Source organism: Melanotaenia boesemani, chromosome 6, assembly GCF_017639745.1.
Source record: "Melanotaenia boesemani isolate fMelBoe1 chromosome 6, fMelBoe1.pri, whole genome shotgun sequence".
Classification (NCBI taxonomy): Eukaryota; Metazoa; Chordata; class Actinopteri; order Atheriniformes; family Melanotaeniidae; genus Melanotaenia; species Melanotaenia boesemani.
Window position 1 is genome coordinate 24,518,999 of NC_055687.1, and position 21,047 is coordinate 24,540,045.

At 36.7% G+C, this 21,047-nt stretch overlaps 1 protein-coding gene across 1 annotated transcript in view; it reads left to right on the forward strand.

The window, feature by feature from the left end:
* Positions 1-21,047, forward strand: part of cdkal1 (CDK5 regulatory subunit associated protein 1-like 1) — a 261,140-nt gene that overhangs the window by 79,221 nt on the left and 160,872 nt on the right. Inside the window, exons 6-7 of the mRNA XM_041988416.1 lie at positions 4,834-4,882; positions 9,831-9,951. Coding sequence (XP_041844350.1) covers positions 4,834-4,882; positions 9,831-9,951 — 170 coding nt within the window. The remainder of the gene's footprint in view (positions 1-4,833; positions 4,883-9,830; positions 9,952-21,047) is intronic.

The following is a 21,047-nucleotide window of genomic DNA, read 5'->3' on the forward strand; positions in this document are numbered from 1 at the left end:
CATGGGACTGTGTAACTAGAAGAGCAAAACATTCACAGCTACACAGACAGTTTCTCACAGCTTACTTTCTCTGCTCCGACATCCCCACTCTGACTCAGACCTGCGCTGTACCTCAGACCAGCTAATATACTGTACCTCCCTCTCACTCTCCCTCTCTAGCTCAACCTTAAAGGGGCCACGCTGTTCTTTTAACACATCGCTGCAAACAGCACCATGTCTGTGCAATGACACATAACCAAGCAAAACCAGTACGCTGTTCCCACAGTTGATTTCCGTCTGTTCATTCAACATCTGACGTCAGATGTTGAGATAAAGCTAAGTCACATGCATTTGTACAAGACATTTAAAAACAACAAAGGTTAACTAATAGCGCTCAATAAAAATGTTGGAGCTTTTACAACATAAACACCTAGAATTCAATAAAAGATCATAATATATATCTCTCTTGGATTTATTATTGACCTTTTGTCATGAGGCAACAAGCAGCTCTTACATTTAGCAACTTGTGTCTATCATTATAAGTAAAACATTAACTGTTCTCTGGAAAAACACATTTATGGACTTTCCCTTTGGAACCCCCCCGCCTTCACAAAAAAAGAAAAAGGTGAGGGATTAGTTTCCTGAACTACTTTTGCTGATGCTCTTATGAAGTTTTGTTATGTTTGTTATGAGTTTGGGGATAACTTGATTTACTGACAAGAGTCTGTCAAAGTAAATATAGTCCATCAATGAAGTAAACATGCTGTTTGGTACCACTGCACTGAAATAAAGTGCTATGTACCTACAATATGATTATATTTAGATAAACAAGCTGGTATCTTTAATAGCTTTCAGGGTGATGCATAAACAGCTGGGAAGTTAACTGCTGCAGGTCCTGCCATTGTCACTTGGCAATTGGATTATGCATCGATACAAGCACACACACATTCACTTCCTCGTGCTTCTGTCTTTGTGAGAACCTATAAAGATGACTTTCTCATGCTTTTGCTAGCCTTAAAATGATCTGAACTTTTCTTAATTCTAATGTTAAGATAAAGCCTGAAACACTGCTTAAAACTATGGGGCCCTCCATTTTGGGCCCTACAAAGCTGTTGGATCAATAAGTATAATGAGCTCCTGGCTTTTGTTGTAAAACATGGTCAGACTTGCAGATGTCCCTATAAAGACATGCATGCATGCATAAACAGGTTACATTTTTTTAAAGAGTGTAATATGAGAACACACATCTTGTACTCCTTTGGTTGTTACAACCAGCTACACAATGACAGTGGCAGTTGGTGGTTTATGCAAATTAGATGCAAATAAAGATTTGAATTTGTGTATAGTGATTGCACTAACGGCTATATAAGAGAGTTAAAAATAGTTTCTTCCTTTTGAAAACTTTGTCTAATTGACCTTTGTGTGTCAGGTTTTTTTGTGTACTTGCGTATTTGTTTTCTTTTCTAAAGCTGCCATGAAATGAATGACAGTGTACTTTGTGTAAGGTACACTGGCAGTCACGCAAGCCTGCAGTGTTTCGCCTCTGAACTAGACTTGTCACATCCTGTATCTGACACACATCACACACAATCGTTCACACACCTTGACACAGGCACACACACTCACACAGCATTGGCCAAGTAATCAGAGGATCACAATGGGTAAGCATTGCTGAGCGCATGAGATGCCAAACATCAGTGCTGTCAGGACACAGTATGTATGTCTCTGGGTGGATTAAAATGGTGAGAATTATAATGTTGCTTTTATATTTAAAGCCAAATTATACCAAAGTGCATCAATTCTAAACATCTAGGGCTGAGCCATGTTTATTGTTTGAACACAAACTTAAATGAAAAAAAGTAACTTGGCAGTTTCCCTTATCTACAGTTCAACCACAGACAGCTAGTATTAGTAGTAACAGCAGTAGTAATTATTCTCATCATGACTGACTAGATATAAAATATTAAACCCAGAACTAGTAGAGCATGTGTAGTGTTTAACTGATGCATGATGTTAAACATAACAAACAGGAAAGTTGCAGTCATGTAAGGCCAGCCGTCACATTGACACACCAGTCAGATATCATGTCTTAATTTCTGTGTTGTATATTTTCTCTTCAAAGCCCAGATTTGACCTAAGGTGCATTTGTTTGTGTTTTAAGTTGTTAGTGGCTAATATTAAGAATTGTGACTGGAATGGGCTGCCTTTCTCCTAAGATCATTTTGAAAAGGCAGAGGGCGGTGCATTCACTGACAAGTTGGAAAGTGGGAAAACCCATTTTCTGACAGGGTAAAATTAAAGAATGGCAATTAGAGTTCAGAGTCTGGATATAAAACATTAAACAAAGTACTCGTAGAGCTTTATTAATATGTTTATTTATCAAGGAAATTAAGCTAATCTATTGCTGATGATAATGTTAATGACAAAGCAAAAACCAAGAGCTAAAGAATTTTAGCTTCTGCCTAAGACACAATTAATGCAGCATGATTTAACTTGAAGGTGCGTTGGGATGAGGAAGCTGAATATTTCTAGAAGAGAGAGACAGTTTCATTCTTTTTTTTATATATATCTTTTCCTTAATATGACTGGTTTAATGTATTGGACCAAAGATAACTTCTACTCAGCCAAATGCCGTTTTCTAATTAAGTTAAAGATTGCAAATTTTCAGCAGGAGGGGATGAGTGCAGGGGACGGTTGCTGGTGTATTGGATGATTACTGGTTGACTGCTTGTTCCGGCTCCAAAACTATTGTTATATCAGCCATTAAAAATGTATTACCACTTGTTACAGAAGGAGCTTGGTACAGTTGTCTGGCAGGTTATTTGTCTCAGAACCTCATCGTTTAGGAAAACGATAAGAAACAACGCAGATTTCTAATTAAACAAATCTTGTTATTAACTGATTTACTTCTGGTTATTTCTCACTCTAAAAAAACATAGTTGCATTTTTAACGTGATTTCTTAAATTTGTGACTAAAAAAATCTGTCAATTTATAAATACATAGCAAGATTGGCAAATAGCATAAGATGAATTTGGAGATCTGAGTTAGTTTGCAAAATATAAAAATCACTAAACCCTTACTGTTAGAAGGGGCACCTGCTGCTGCCCTGAATGGATCCCAGTTGCTTGGCTATTACAAGAAAATGAGCTTTATTTCAGTGTGTAACATGCATGCAACTGCTGCCCACAAAGCACAGTGTGCATCCATGTGAATGTGCTTGATAGAAGGGTTTGCTGGGTAATGGACCTGGAGGCACTGCGAGCCGATGGCACGGCCAGAGCAGAAACCTCTAAGAATAGAGACAGTGAAAGAATAAGAGCTGAGAGGATGCTGGGAGGAATCAAAAGAAGAAAATACTGCATGAAGAAATGAGTTTCTTTTCTCTGCCATTTAGTTCTTTGTCAGTGTTTTTCTACTTCTTTTTCACAATTTTCCTCTTTTAACACCTCACATTATTTCTTCAGAACAATTGATTAGTGAAAACATTATTGTGGCCCCATTAATATCTATTGCAAATAATTGACAGCTTTAATGCATTGAAAGGTTTTTTTTTTCCTGTAGAAGATAGTGAAGAAAATAATTGTTCTTTAACATTTTTCATCCCCACTACTTTGTAACAGCAGCATGACATGAAGCTTGCTTTTCAGTCCTTTTATTGAACCTTACTATATAATTTATACAGTAATGTTCATCCGTATAGTGCAGTGGTTTTTAAACTTTTTGAGCCATGAACCCTAAGATGCTTTGGAGTTTGCAACTGCCATCCCAATGCGACAGCATGCTTCTGTCTTTGTTGTGTAATATATCAAACAGATCGCCATGCAGCCCTCCTCTAAATGTAAGGCTGGAAAGCTGTCAGAATCGTCATAAATAGGGAGGATAAAGTGTTTTTGGCGTTTTACCGCTGTGACAAGGCACCTACACGCTCAAAATCAGCTTCTTACGCGGAGATAATGTCAAATTCAGATTTTTAATGTGGCATGCACACGTACTTTGTTTATAAGTTAATGTGTTAAAAAATTAAGGTGCTAATTTCACAGATTTATCTCTTCATTAATGGTTTATTTTGACAGGCTTGGTAAAAACCCCAAATTTATTAGATAAATGTAGGATATATAGTTTTTAAATTAATATGGTGACCCCCTGGAATTATCTTGCGATCCCTATGGGGGTCCTGGCATCCCAGTTTGAAGACCATTGTTATAATGAGCAGTCATATATGCAACAACTGATTTTGTATCTAGATGTCATTTGCATGTTTGTGTTTATCTACTTACAAATCTACCTGTGTATATTTTAAAAAGTAATTTAAATCTAAAACTAGACCCTTTTAGGGAAAAGGTACTTATTGTGTATGACTTGCAATAGCCTCTCTTTTAAGCTCTATATGTTTTAGTGCTGCTTTATTGTGCAAATATCCTTTGTCATTATCAAGAAAAAAAGGATACCATTCTGCTTGAGATATTTTTAGTTCACTGTGGTCCTGGTTTATCATTACCTGTATGATTTGTTTTCCACTCCTTCTCCTAGTAATTTTTCCTGCTTTGGCTCAAATCCATGAGACCCTCCTACAAGCACTGTGTTGTGCCTATGTAAATAGATAATCAGTGACATTTAGGAAATCCATATAACTTAATCCTGACTGGAGAAAGCTCACCACGATTGTATTGTTTTGCACTTGTCTGTCTTTTTAGTTATTGCTTTTTGCCTTGCTATATATTTGTATTCCCACCTTGTATAAACTTGAATCAGTTTAAGTGTGTTTGCTGGTTATCAATATCTTGTGTTTGAGTGTGTAGACTTGTTTGCTAGCATCAATAAACTTTTCTCATGTGTCTTTGTCTGTATCTCAGGTCCAACAGATTGATCGAGTGGTGGAAGTAGTGGACGAGGCTGTTAAAGGTATTTCAGCTTGCAAGGATGTGCACACATGCATGGGAGTACAGAGTGGTTGAAAATGAGTGCGTGAGCAGCAATGTATTGATCAAGGAGTGAAAGAAAGAATGCACAAAGGAAAATTAAGTTTTTGAGCTTCACCTTCATAAGAGTTATTTTCAATCAAGAAAACCGTCCTCTAATTAACAGAATACAAGGACTGTCAGGAGTCAGATTATATCACATGGCTTTAAAAGAGTCTTTAATGCTCTGTATTATAACATTACTCAGGCATTTTAAATCATGTGGTCATTTAGAAAACAGCAGCTGATGTGTTATTTAATATGTGACATAAATTAACATTAAACGCAGCAGAAGAACTTGATTTATAATTTTGTTGGTGATTTACAGGATTTCAGGATTAGTCTTCCTTACAGAGGTGCTTGCTAAGCACCTCTTTCTGTGAAGTTCACTGACAGACTCACATGGCAGTGATTAGGTCATCCATTTAAACGGTTTAAGAACCACAGCACTTAACTGTTTAATGAAGGTCAGAGCGAGTATACAGTGTGAGAGAGTCCAGTCGAGCTGTCATGCACCCCCAGCTGTTCGCTAATAAAGAACAGATTGAGTTTACACTGCTTGTGTGAGTCTATGAGTGTCTAGTTTGTACTGAAGGCCTCATTCTAATGAAGGACAGCTGAACCAAGGCTTAATTTTACAATGTGCGCAGTGGTAGCCCAGTGGTTACAAAGGTGGGCTTGGATCTAGAGAAGTCGGGTTCAAGTCCCTTGGCTGGCAGCAGAGGTGAGCCACTGTGGGCCCCTGTTCAAGGCCCTCAACCCTCTACCTGCTCCCTGAATGCTGCAAAAATGGCAGCCGACTGCTCCTAGTTTAACTAGTGATGGGGTAAAAGCAGAGGACTAATTTCAGTGTGTTTTGTAAGATATGCTTGCATTGTACTTAGAAATAAAAATTTCTATTTAACTCCAGATTGCTCGGGTATACTTGTGCACAATCACACACTGTGGACACCCCCACCTCCATTTCTTTTCTATGATTTGTAATTTCTCTCCATCTATGTCTTTTCTTCACTCGTTTCTCAGCATCTTTTGATCTCTTCCTTTTTTTTGTCTTCCTCGACCGCCTAACTACCCCATCCCCTCCATTTCTTTTCCCACCATCGCCCCCTCCACAGAAACCAATTTCCCCAGTATCATTACAGTTCTTTATGACCTCGTATAAACTGAGAGCTGTTATTTTGTCTCGGAGGCCTGGGCATAAACCTTTAAGCTAAGGGATTTGCCTTTCGTAATGGCTACTAAAATACTTACTTCAATGAACTGCTAATAGTCGCAGGTCTTTGCTGAACCAAAACTGCTCGCAGGTCTGTTTTCCATATGACAAGAGTACGGAGTCTGCTTTTATGAACGCCAGTCATGTGCTGTAAGGCTGTCTATTCTGTTCAAGTCTTGGTTTATGAGTAAGTAAGTGATGGACTGTCAGTCCATATGAATGAACTGTATCACTGCTTTTAATCATACTTCATCTAGTGATACAAAGCTGAAGTTATTACCCGTTGTAAACAACAGAGCATGTTGTTATCCTTTACTATTATCTCAGTTTGGCTTATTGAGTGTGTGTTGACTTCATTTAGACAGTTGCACACATTGCAATTACTTCTTAGGTTGTGTTGTTTACCATTTTACAACCTCAATAATATGTTGGGGAGTAGCGTTGCTGTGATCACAAGCTTCCTTATTCAAATCAGTTGTTTTTTTTGTTTTTGTTTTTTTTTCTCAAAGTGAACCTGGTGCTAATTTAGTTTTTAATAGTAGTCACAACTTTGACTGCATTTATGTATTATCTAACTTACTGGCATCCATGAATACATTGATAGCTATGGTTTCCCCTTTTTAATTTTTTAGGACGCTCAGTGATTCTCAATAAAGGGATTCTACAGGAAGAAACATCTTCTTTTTTCAATGCATTGACAAATAATACCCTTTAACTTAACTAGGCTAAAAACAGATTTCCACTCAGATTTAAAAATGACATTTACAAATATCTTGTACACATTTATTATTATTTTTTGTGGGGTGGATTTGATAGTTTCTTTATTACCCTCCTAATATTGCTGTTCCTCTCTGAGAAGGTAGCCTTGGAAGTTGCCTTTTCACCCCATATTCTTTTATAATTTTTAAACAGAGGAGTTTGAATGCGAGTCACACAGAAAGGAGGGGCAGGGAAGGTTAGACAGGCTAATATGTGTGTGAAGCTTCAGATCAGACTAAAATGGCAGTCTTGTACTCTAATGATCTTATTTCCCAGTATAAGCAAGCTGTTTGCTCGTCTCAGTGCCAAAACAACAAAGCTGTAGGGTAGAGATGTGGCTGGACAGATTAAAACAGACATCAAGAAGCAAGTTAGTACATTCACGTGTGTTTTAAGTCATCTGAAAATATTGTAATAGTTTTTAAAGCTCTCGCTTTGTGACAATGGGAAGCTGTGTGGAATTTGTTTTAATCAATCATCAAAGCTTCATTTGTGACTTTAAAATGGAACTACTCTTTTAAAACATTTAGCCTAATGACACATGATGGAAAATGTGTTGTAAATATTTCTTCATCTAGTAATACATCCAATCAAAAAAGATGTGTCTGACACTTAGCAAGAAAATAAACCGCTTTATTGGACAAATATATGATAAAACATATCTGCTACCTCTGTCCCCAAGTGTCCGTACTCCTGCATGCTGCTTTACAATCAAACCAGAGAGCTCAACATAACCAACCACTTATGAGACATCAGATACAGGTCACCAGGTCATCCTTTTAGCTCTCTACCTCTTTCACCCAACCATCCATCTGCTTCTGCTGTACATTTTTCATTGTTTATTTTTTTCAATCATCATTCATTCACCCGTCCGTGCATCTTTCCATCCGTCTTTGCTGTACCCTCTTCTTTTCTCTGGCAAGTTTTAACAGACTGTTTTGAGTGGATAGAAAGATTTATGTTTGATTGCATTTATGATGGAGAGAAAAGAACAAAGACAGATTGAAAAGAAAGCAGGAGGGAAGGGAGGAGGGCAATCACTAACAAGAAAACCTGGTTACAGTGTGATGTTTCTGTGTCAATGTGGGGCTGCCCATCACAGCAGTTGGCCTTTCTAAACTCTGTAATTGAGATGACAAATTGGGAAGCTTGCTTTGCTTTTGTTCAGAAAATCACGGGAGCCGTTTTATATCTTGCCTCCCATTCATGGACTCCCAGGCCTTGAAATTGAATTTGGCTTTGGGTACATTCCTAGAGTGATTCTCTTCTGGTTCTGACATTATTTCTTGAGTCGTGATCTGTAGTCACAATGATTGCGTCCAGTTTTAGAGGGAGAGGAAAATAATAAAAAAGAATAAATGAGGAATGACAATTTTAAAGTTTTATTAAAATAGACAGACACATAATTTTGAGAAACATCTGGAAATCCTGCAACGTAGAGTACAGGTAATTGCTTTCTGCTGACAAATCTGTATATGTAATTATGTATTTGGTAACTTTATTTTTCCTCCATTCCAAAGCAAATGTACCGTGTAAAATGGGGGAATGAAAGAGAAAAAGAGTTAGACACAAACAGACCTGGAGATTAATTATTTCCATTAAGGTTGGACAATTCTTAAATTTTTTATTGTTCAAGCCATTATTGGTTTGCATAAAGGGATAAAATCTGTTCATTGTCACTAGTATATTTTGTATATTTTAGTTATATTTTGTATCAGTTCTCAGCAGGTAAATGAAAGAATAAGTTGATGCATCATGCATCAGCTTTGGATTCTTGTTTCATGACCACAGGTGGACACGCAGAGATCATGAGGACCATAAGGCCCATGGAGCTCAAAGTCCCAGCTGTTGCCCACAGGGGAAGTTTTCTCATTTCCTTGCTTGTACTGGGATATTACGACCAGTCACACCTCACTGATTGGCTCTTTGTCCTCCTTTGGGGCAGATTGTCATTTTTATCTACCAATTGATAACCATGCTTCGTGCCCTGATCCCACCCTCCCAGGAGACCCTGTAAAGCGGATGAAAACAGAAAGACAATTCCATCCCTCAGCGCTTCCATCTCGCACACCTCCAGCTGGAAGCCTATTGGATGGTTAGAGAGAGGCGCAACTGCATCCTTCTTCCACTTAGCCTAGGCTGGACAGTATTAGTTGTCAGATTTATTTGTGGATTTTCATTTGGTTCAGAAACACAACGGTATCCACCAAGTGGTACTTTAAAAGCTGCAGCTGTATGTATTTAATAAAGTCATTTTGATCTAGATGACTACCCTTCTACCTACCATTCATTGTACCCACCTGTATTAACTGTATCATCATTAATGTATAAGAAATTCACTTAAGAACACTGGTGCTCTACTTATCAGCTTGTGTATTGGTGTGTGTCCTTTATAGATTTCATGGAATGGTTGGAGAATTTTCTGCATAACTTGGCCAATTTCTGTCACCGTCCACCAAACCCCAACCCCAGCGTCGCCATTGTGATACACTGCTCCGTCTTCCATTTTCTTTTGCACAGAAAAATTACACAGATTCGATCGGACGGAGTCATTAGAGCATATTCATTGTTAAAAATATTCCACAGTGGGGAGTTTCTATTTTGATCATACTTTGGTAATATACTTCTAATTGTGTTTACTGCAGTCTTGAATATATGTTTTTTGAGAGAAGGAGTGTTCCCACTATCCAAATAATTTATTTTTCTGTTCCTTCCTCTTGTAGTTATATGTCCGTTGATTCGTTTGTTCTGTTTACTGTCGGAGTTTAGATTTAACTATTTAAATGTGTCGGCTAACTGGTTTAATTTCAATTGTTTTATTTAAACACTGACAGCTTTGCATTAATGCATCCATACCTCTAAAAGTGTGTGTTTTTGAAAAGGAATATATCATGAGATGATATTTATTGGTTGTTTCTAGGCCACTCAGTTCGTCTACTGGGTCAGAAGAAAGACGGAGGCCGGAGACTTGGAGGAGCCCGACTGGACCTGCCCAAGATCAGGAAAAACCCTCTGATTGAGATCATCTCCATTAACACTGGGTAGGACAAAAAAACACAAACAGAAAACGTAGCTCATAAATTTTTGAGCTTTACCTGGATTCAGTTCTGTTGCTCCCTGCCGTTACAGTTGACTGTGCTTGCATGAATGTGTGCACACCCTCTTTCACCTCAACCACTTTAACAAAGGACCTCTGTAGTTTTATCAGTTCACTAGGTTTGCTGGGGATTTATGCAGTTTCCCGCTATGTGCAAGCACATAATATGCAAGTATACTGTAACAGAGAGCCAACAGGTCCTCGACCTTCCTTTGCATCCATTCGACTCCTGTTATAAAAGTAGAGGAATTAACAGACGTCACCTTTTTCCACCATAGCTGCAGCGTTGTTTGTTTGCTGTCAGCGTGCTTGTTATTTTGACTGGAATGCCATAGGCACCTTTGCTATAACTAGTATTGTTATACATCACATATTGTAGATACGTGATAGTGCAAAGTGTAGATAGTGTTCGTGTTGGTAAATATATAAATGCAAATTAATCACAGATTTTCTGGATCAATGCAATGTTGGCAATTCATGTTTAGATGCACAAGCACATACACATTCACGATATGGCCACATTTTTATGGGTTAATTTCCTGTTCTTCACAGAGATGTGTGTCTTATAACCCCTGGCCTGTATTCTCCTTGGGCTAGTTAAAAAGGGTTACAACAGACTAACTCCACTGTGCTGGACCTTTACTGATGATGATCCATCAATCACCCTGTTGAATTTCACCCAGGCCTGTACATTCAGGGCTGGACTCACAAAGTCAGAATGTAGATGTTCACAAAGAAAGCACCAGTGTTATTTTGAGCATAGTGGTTTTTGTTCATTTGTTCTCATAAAGAGATGTGGTATGTTATCTATCTAGTAGTAGCCAAAAAAAATTAAGATTTTTTTTAAACTCATCAATCAGAATTACACTATTATTATGTGAGCATTTTCTGTTCTGTCAGTCAAAACCTACTGCAATCTTTTTTCTTTTTTATAACTAGTGTTTTTTTCATTTTTGCTTTAAGTGTCTCTTTGAGAAAAATGTTTAAACACACACACACATATATATATATATATATTAGTGCTGGACAATGATTAAAATTTTTAATCACGTTTATTCGCATGACATGTGATTAATCGCATGTGCAAAATGTCCCTTTCCTTTAAAATATTACCTATGGCTATATAAAGAAAATGCAGTACATTATGGTTTACAAACACTACATCAGGGGTCTCCAACCCGTGGCTCTGGAGCTGCAAGTGGCTCTCTGGAACTTCCACAATACCTCTAAATACGTGGCTAAAATATTTTTTAAATCTATCTTTCTTGTCATTAGGTTGAAAACCAGGGACTTTTTTTCTTTTTTTTTAAACTTTATATAATTTTCCACAAATATCTACATCCCTTAGAAGGAAGTCTGTCTATCCTCTTTTTATAAAGGTTTTATGTTTTTATATATTTATAAAATTTAAAAATGGAAATAAAAATGTGGTTCTTCAAAAATATCCTATGGTGGCTCTTCATTAAAAATATATATATTAAGTTGCCTTTTTGAAAAGGTCTCGTAACATTTGCTGCTATAAAGGAGTTTTATTTAGCTGGCTGAGGGAAAAATGGCTCTTTGGATTGGAAAGGCTGCAGACCCCTGCACTAAATACATAAACAAAAATTAAGCAGCAGTTTTCTCTTTAAACAGCAACAGTTAAAATGGTTCTTCATAGAAACCATTTCTATGACCAACAAACACAGTTAAGATAACAATAATTAATTAATAAGACCAGGTACACAAAGTCTGAAAAATATGTAAACACAAGTTATGGCTTCACACGACTGCATGAACATGAACAAACGGCTTCTCTACTGAAAGCTCACATGTCAGATTCCACAGCTGGAAGTTTCATCTTGCTATGACCAAGATTCACAGAACCAGAGGCAGAAGAAGACCCGATTTATGCTTCACGTTCGTAAAAGTTAGAAAGCATGTCTTACCTTTGCTGTCTTGACTAAATTAAAACCGCATTTATTTAAAAATAAACAAATAAATAAATCAAACGTTTCTCATTGTCTTTTGGGAGCAGTTTTTCGTCCAAAAATCACAATGTTCTGCCATTTGCATGGGTTTTGACAAAGAGAAACTTCGGTTCTTCTTCTTCTTTCTTAATTTCCAGCCAGAAAATGTCTCTTCATTTCAATCAACCCGCTCTCTCCAGTTTCCGTCAGACGCACCGCTGCAGCAGGACAAGACATGGAGACATGGAACTGCAAACCTCTGCATGTGGTTTCTCTGTGATCAGTCAGTGAGCAAGAACTTTGGAAAAAATATATAAAAAAACGAAAACAAAAAACAAAACTGCGTTAATGTATGATTAAAAAAAAAAATGCCGTTAATATTTCATGACTTAAATGTTTGCAGACTATGGAGCTCAGTGGTTTCAATTCCAGGCTAAAGCTTCCTCGACATTATTGGATCTAATGCCACCACAAAAACTAATCCCGCTGCTTCAGTCACCATTTTCATATAAAGTGGCACTTCTGATCACCACATAATTTTACCTGTTTAAAATGGCACCATGTCTCTTTTCTTTCCACTCAGTCATTAGTGTTTATATATTTTTAAAAATGCACACACACAGAAGGTACCATATCATACCCGTACCCATACATATTTATATCCTTCTAGAAGCTTTTTGCACCAGTCTGCTAATAGTTTCTGCTGCTCTTCCATATGTTCCAGCTTGTGCTGAAAATCTGCATTTTTCAGTGGCAGATTTCAGGTCTCTTCAAAGTCATAAGTTATGTAGGCTAAGAACTCATTGTTACACAGTTGAAACGGTTCAGGATGTTTTTTAGGCTACATATTTCTCTTTGAAGTACCTCTGTATTTTTTGTGACGTCATCCTTCCCGTGATACAGGCAGTGCATTCAGTTCAGTTCCATTACTCAGGATTTAACAAATGGATTTACTCCACTCTTAGAGATTTCTACTTACTTTAGTTTATATATAAAAAATGGTCCCAAAGACACCTTTTTTCTGAGAATATTTACATGTGAAGCCTGCTTTTGACTTCCTTTCAGTAGTACCCGCATTGGCCTTTGCTCATGGAGCTTTCGCTTGGTCCAGCGTGTACTTTGTATTTCCCACAGCCTACAGGCTTCTGTCTTCGGGTTTCTTTTTAGCATCTTTGCATTATAGCGACTGAAAGTCATTTTTTATAACATTACAAATAGGAATTTCAAGATCTGGCTGGTAGCCTTGTAGCCTTTGGAATAATGTTTTTTTTATTTAAATTTTTTATATATTTTATTTTGCTCTCAGGTTTCTTTACTGTAGTTAAACAAACAAAAACACTCATGTTTAGTTTGATTCTTATTAGGCAGGGATGCACCAATATGAAAATTTTGGCCGATAACCAATCCGATATTAATATTGTTGTTATGGCCGATAACCGATATTTACCGATGTCGATATATGTATTTTGTTTTAAAAGGTTTAAGATTATCAAATTCTGTACAAAGTGAAAATAAGGCAAACATTAGGGGTGTTAGCTTCCCACCATTGTTTGTGAAGTTCTGGATGGCAGTTTTTCAGATGACATATGAAATTTGTGGTGCTATATGAATTAACACGGCATCCTCCTCGCATTACTTCGACTTTGCAGATATTGCATACTGCTTTTTGAGTACCTTCTTTTTACACCATGAAAAATTATTGAATGACAATACTCAGATTTTACATAATCAGTTCTTATGCAGTTTGGGATATATTTTATATTCTGTCCTTAAAATTCACATGCATGGCTAATTTTGCTGAACCCTGGGTTGTGTTGTATGCACATCAGTCTTTACCAGCCTCTTGTTAGCAGTTTGTTTCAGATCCAGTTAATGTCTCTGTGTATTCCCAAGGGGTCAGGCTGACTACAGATAAATCTATTTGTTTATTTTTTACTCTTTACATTGTAATCCTTTAAGTAGATCAGCGAATTACTCAAATACTTTATAGGATGAATCAACGTTTGACTGAGATTAATGCAGGCGTTTGTTTAAGATGGTCAAAAACTGGTGTCACTAATTTGATCTGGTCTCCTTAATTTAAGGAAATGAGAGAGAGTGTCCTTTATATGTTCTGTTTTTAGATGATCCGCTTTTATTATATCCCTCTGAGGTAGTGGTGACATCATTGGTGACATTTGTCAGCTGTTGAAACAGAGAGATCCTTGTGTGACAAACAGGGACTGCATACACAACATCATTTGTAGTTTTAATCCAAACTCCTTCTGCGTCAGAGAGCATTTGAAACTATTCATTTTTGTTGTGTGGCCTTTGATGCCTACGGATTTGTTGCCAATTTGTCCTCTCAGTTGAGCATGTGGAATCATTTAAGCTCTCGCTCTCTTTTTCTGCCTTTCTCTTCTTTTTTTGTTAAATGTCAAACTTATGTCATACTTAGATTGTAGTTCATCAACAGGATGTCCTCAAATCCTTAAAGTATTCAAACGCAAATAATTTTTATGGCATAAAGAGGTTTTTAATGCACTTAATAGATGCTTCTATATCTAACTTGGGTTGGAGTAGTGATTTGCTTCTGATTGTAGTTGGGGAAGATAACCTGTCTTCTTAAACAGAGTGAGTGGTTAAAGGAGAAGGAAGAAAAAGTGAATAGATGCTTTTAACTAATGAGATGGAAAGTGGGATGCATGGCAGTTCAATATGACAGTATTTTTGTCTAGAAGATGGAAATGTGTTTCTTTTAGGTTGTATACAAATAAATTAATATAAAACTATTTCCTGGTTAAAGAGACATTTCAAACAAATATGTGTCTTTAACCTGGATGAGAGGAAAGCTGCTGCTACACCATGTGACCCTTTTAAATTATATGATGTAACATGATAAGAAGAACAGAATAAGCATAAAACTTTAGTGTCATTGCAACAAATGTGCAACGAAAATACATACTACATACACTACAATTAGATATTACTGAAGTTCTTTTGGTTTTTCCTCACAGAAAACTGAACTAATTTTTTTAGTAGGCCTAGTACTGTAGCTGACGCTCCTAGCATACAGAACCAATTTACATGAAAACACTGCAAACTGATTGTTTTTGCTGTTCAAACCAAATATAATATAATATAATTTACAAATCTGCTGGAAAAGGCTGCCAATGCAGTTATTTTCTTTGCTGTTGTGCAGTTGTTTTGCACAAAAAAAAATGGAATATTTTTGTAGTTTCTGTGACATTTACCTAATTCATCTTTTCACCTTTTTCTTCTCTGAACATTAAAAACTATGTAAATGGATGAGAAGTCAGTCTGGGACCATGCTGTGATTGGTGCAGGTTTGTTGCATGGGCCACATACCCCAAAGTACCTTTTTAAACAGAACACAGTCTTAAAACCTTGAGACAATTCTTTCTTCCTTCCATTCTTTCTTTCTTACACTTGTAAGTGATCATTGCAGCATTACTATTCTTATGTCAAACCTGTCTCTCCTTTCAAATTACTCTGCTCATAGTCTTGCTATGACAGATGAACCTTCTTTATTATCTCCTTCACTTTGTTATTACAGATCTTTACAACAGCCTGGTGTGGTGTCTCACCAGGGACTACCTTTGAAAATGTAATTTTGTCTTCAAATTGATTCACAATATTAGTTTCATTAAGTTGCATATTAATTTCATTTGCACCTATTAAATCCAAATCAGATTGAATTTTTTCCCCCCACCCTGGCAATTTTATCCCTATCAAAAAATAAATATATATATATATTCAGCTTGGTCCAGCTAAGCCTTCAATAGCCTCTGGTTTTGGATTAAAGGAATACTTTTAGGTTTTTCCTGATCAATTAGCACAGTCATTTTCAGTCCTTCTTTTATGATAAATGTACAAAAGCCCTGAATGTTGCTTTGTAGATCGAGTGTTTTGGGCGTCATATAACGGTAAAAGGTTGCAGTGCATCATGATTTTGCTTGAGCTGTGGGGTTTAACTCTGGTTGAAGGTTCATTGTGAAAGAATTCATTGTCAGTTTCGAAACACTGGAGAGAAAGTGAATAGGTGTTTTGACATGAGATAAGGTACAAATGGTTGTCTTGAATGCATATATTCTTTCTGTGTTTTCATTCTATTGCTAAGGAATTTGAGGGGAAATTTTTTAAATGTCTCTTCCTAGCAAATGTGTATCAGGTTAATGTTTCTAAAGGGAAAATGAGTGAAGCTGTGTGTTGCTTTCAGCAGGACATTGTCAGGATTGCAGCACACAGCAAGATGACATAAAACCAGAAGACAAAAACAGACAGTTGTTTTGGCCGACTGTGTTCTGTGTTTATTCATTTATGTCTGCACATTGTGTTTTAAGCTGATGAGAGCACAACCATCCATATGGGCAGCATCAGTTTCTTATCTGAGATCATTGTTGATGTCTTTTCTCCTTGCAGAATAATTATAATCAAAAGTTTTTAATAGCAAATTCAGGAGCATAGCACCGGTGTTCAGATTGGTGCATTGCTGGTATATTTACCCGGGTTTGTTTATTCTCATTAATTAGAAACAGCAGGTTGTAACTTAGAGTTGGTCAACGAAGTGAGTTGCATTAGGTATTTCCATCTGCCTTAATAGGCGTCAACTCTTTTTTTATTTTTGTTAATCAGGCAAAAATTGCCCCACATTAGCATATAAACATTTTGCAGACATAAAAGAGCTGCTTTTTATGTTTCCTCCTTCCACCCACCTTTTAATGTGCGGTTTCAAAATGCACAGACAAAATGTCAATGGAAACCTGATTCATGTTGGCCTTGTGTTCTTTAAATGGCTTAGCTTCTGTCATCGTCTGCAAAATTTAGTTTTAAAATGTTTCTTAAATTATTCTATCCATAGTCGTCTTACACAAACAGATGAGCCTGAGGGAGAGTTGATTTTTCATTCTGCTTTAGATGTTAAATAGATGCCTGTCTACAGATGCTCTGTTTTGACTCCCAGTTTCAGCACACTCGATATCGAGAGCGCTTGTGTGTGGATGTGTGTGTGTTTTGCCCTAGGCTACAGCAACAGTTTGTGCTTATTCTTTGTATATCTGTGTCTGTTTGTGTGTGTTTATGCCCACAGGCATGCATGCTGTTAGCGACTGTGCAAGTCATTTTGTAAGAATGCTCAGTGGTACCGTTTAAGCAGGAGAAAAATAATTTAAAGCTTTCTATCAAGATTTCATTATTATTTGTCTTTTGTCTTTTGTCATTAAACTCAAACCATTAAAAGAAAAAAAAAACCTTTTGAAGCACTTTGAGCTTATTACTTTTCATTAGCTTTGTCTTCCCTATTCTCTGTTTAATTGTTTTTGGCAGTCCTAATCATTGTCACTGTTATTGCCGTGTTTTGTGTGCTGAAGTCAAGTGTTAATAATCCTCCGCCACAACCTCAAACCAGCATCTTCACAAACGGTTTCCTCCATGCGGAGGAACAGTAGGCATGTTGCTGTTTAGATCTCTCTTAAACTTAACAAATTAAGCAGGTACTAGCAGGCTGCCCACAGCCTTGACCTGGCAGCTCAGACTTTCCAATATGTAGCTGAAAGGTAAACTAATGCTGATGGCTGCAGCTCGGTTAAAACTCTTGTATATATTACTCTTAAATAAAAATATCTGGAATTTGTGGTCATGTATAGTGCAAATATTTCTTAATTCAGTATTTTGAAACTAAACCTTGATAATGTTTTTTTTTTTTTATTATGTTGTGCCACTTTTGGACTGATGTTTCTTTTAGTTACCTTCTGCACATCATTGTCCTTCAAATGATTGCTGTGTTCAGTTTAAAAAGGGTTGATAAAGGGAGATGCTGACATCTCATGAATAGAGGTAACCATCGGCAGATTTAATTTTAATAGGCTTAGATTTTATTATTGGAGACTGGAATTTTTGTCACTCTGAAGTATTGGCCTTAACTATCTAGACAGTATAATGGATAACCTTGCTGCCTAAACAGCATTTAATCCTTTTTTTCTTCATGCAGCTTTTTCTATTCAGTTCATTCTGTTTTATTTTTTTCACCTCTGACTCTAATGTTGAAATATTTATCTACTTGACAGACCAGATAAGCCAATCTTCCCATTAAGGCATGTGATTTGATGTTAAATAACGTTTAAACATTAATATGGAAGCTTTATCCAAGTTAAATAAAATTAATCTCTCATGTTTCGTGGATCTTTTTTACTCTTTTCATATCTGTCATTTATGAAACACTCATATATTACTTTTCAGAGAAGTGTCTTTGTTAATATTTAGCTCTCCAAAATCCTTGATTTATACAGTTAATACCGGTCACTATAGCTAAATAAACATGTATTTATGCAATAAAAATAGCTGTTAAATTTAAGTTTCTATGTACCAAAACATAAAAGATTGCTCTCGAGTGTGAGCATATACATAAAATCAGACATTTTGGTATTTTGCTGGTCTTAAACATTCAGTTAAAGTGAGTAAAGACATTGGCTATTATCCCTGAAAAGCAACTAATGATGCTGATGTATCTGGAATGGATTATAAGGTAATTTCCAAACAATTCTGCATTTACCAGTCTACAGCAAGAATATTTACAAATGAAAGACATTCAAGACAGCTGTGTCTTCCAAAGCATTGATGTTTCAGCAAATCTATCCAAAGCTCTGACTCGACATTGCGTAGAGAAGTTCTAAAATTGTAAAAATGACAAAACAATAAGAAAGTGACTTTAAAAAAAGTATAATTTGTAGGGTTGGAGGAGAAAGCTTATTCTCTCTAAATTGAACATGACTACAAAGTTTAAGTTTGCAAAGCTGCATTTGAAGAAACAAAAAGACTTCTGAAGCAATATTCTCTGGATACATTTGACCAGTGATTCCCAACCCTGGTTCTCAAGGCACACTATCCTGCAGGTCTTAGATGTCTCCCTGCTGAAACACACCTGGTTCTGATTAACTGGCTCTCTGACAAGCTCTGCACAAGTCTACTAATGAGCCATTAATTTGAATCAAGTGTGTTGCAGCAGGAAAACATCTAAGATCTGCAGAATAGTGGGCCTTGAGGACCAGGGTTGGGAATCACTGCATTAGACCAAAGTGACAAAGTTTGGCCTTCATACACAGCAATGCATACAGTATATGGTGAAAAACCAAATGCAACGCATTGGCACAAAAACCTTATCAACTGTAAAACATGGTGGCTGAGTGCTAATCTTTTGGGCTTGTTTTGCAGCCACACACACACTTTATATATATATATATATATATAAATATATAATACACAAATGTAAGGCTTCTTGTCTGGCTGCTGATCATTAAATGAAATTGATTCATTCATGCCGCATGATAATTATCATAAGCAGAAAATCTACAAATAAATGGAAAAAACAGAAAAGGAACAAGTTCTCAGTCCTATTTTAATAGTTTCTGCAATCTCCTGAGATGTTCTCTCTGCCTGATGCATGCCAGTGATCTGACCCTTTTTAACCCCTTACGTCCTGCTGCATCGCTGGCGACACAACGAATTGAGAAGTTGGTCATTGCATCAGTTTGGGTTAAATAACCTGTTGCCAGCTGAAAGAAAATCACCCATGCAGTAAATGTCCAATAGGAAGCTCATACCTATTTGCTGAGTTTAATCCAGGTGGTGTCTTTCTTTTCTTTTTTTGGCCAGGCAGTTTATTTGTATTAGCTGTCAGGCCTCCAGTGGGTTAGCTGCTGGCTTCCTGTGATTTGCATTTAGCTTCTTTAACTTTTCCATCCACTTTTCAGGCAGAACCGGTGCAACGGTAGGTCTTATCAACCATGGTCATACATTGTATGCATATTTGTCCAGCTGAGAGATGGGCATCACCAGTTAGGCATCACGTATATCTAGAGCCATTTAAAAAAAGAAACACGAGATAGGTCTTGATTTCTCAGCTGTATTCCTGGATGTCAAAAGTAAAAGTTAAACAGTTTAAACTTTTGTAATTCATTCTTTCTTTCTTTATTTTTTATTTATCATTCACACTTTTATAACCCATTTATATTTTAGAAACATGGCATTGCTAGAATGACACTGATTGACACTACACTTAGTTTAGACTAAATTAAGTAATAATACAGTAATAACACAGTAATAATTTTAAATGTTTTAAATGTGAATTCTTTTGGATAAATGCTTTTCTAGTATATGTTCTTATGTGCTGGTAAATTGCTCTGCCTCCACGATGGTGGTTGCTGTTGGGATTTTCTACTCTACTATGTTAAGGTTCTTTCTGATAATCAAGCATTGTCAACTTTGAGCCATATGGTGTAGTTACTAGATTAACCATGCTATAACTAAATGATGTTGAACATGAGAGTGTAAGAATGGATGTGAAGGAGTGTTACTCTAGTGCAGGGTAGCTAACATACCTAAATGGCATTTTAGGGTCCGTGTACTTCGTGGCCATCTGTTTTTCTTGTTGATATTGAAAAACGAAAATCGGAAATTCATCCGATTTATGATTTCCGTTTGAAAGAAGGTAAACAAAAAACGAGAAATGATTCATCTCCCGTTTTGCGTTTGAAAATGGGAAATTGAAAAACAAAAAACGAGCCTTTATCTGATTTTTTATTTTGGGTGTACTATTACAGAAGTCAGAAAATAAAATACGACTGTAATTTTTTTATTCAAGCTTGCGTTAACTTAAACCGGAAGTACCTTCTTCTTCTACTGCTCCTGCTTCCCTGGTGCTGCTGAAACTACACAACGGTGTATATTACTGCCCCCTCATGATATGGTTGACTTGCCGTGCGTTTAGCCCAGCCGGACAGTTTTCTGGGACCAGCAGACTGGTATGATGCTGAGAAGGGTTCATCCCTGACTAGGTTTTGGAACAGATCCTTTTATGACTGATGAAGAAAGACAACAGACTGTTAGGTGATTTTCAGAGGACATCACAGCCCTATTTGATGGCATCATCAGTGACAACCCAAGGCCCTTTCTGGATGCTCTGCAATACCTTGTCCATGTATGCAGTCAATAAAAGTCGAGAAAAAAAACAAAAAACAAAAAAAACATGCAAATAACTTTAATGGATCATTTATTCCTACTGAGTGGATTTTTTCTCCTGATAAAGTAACTTCAA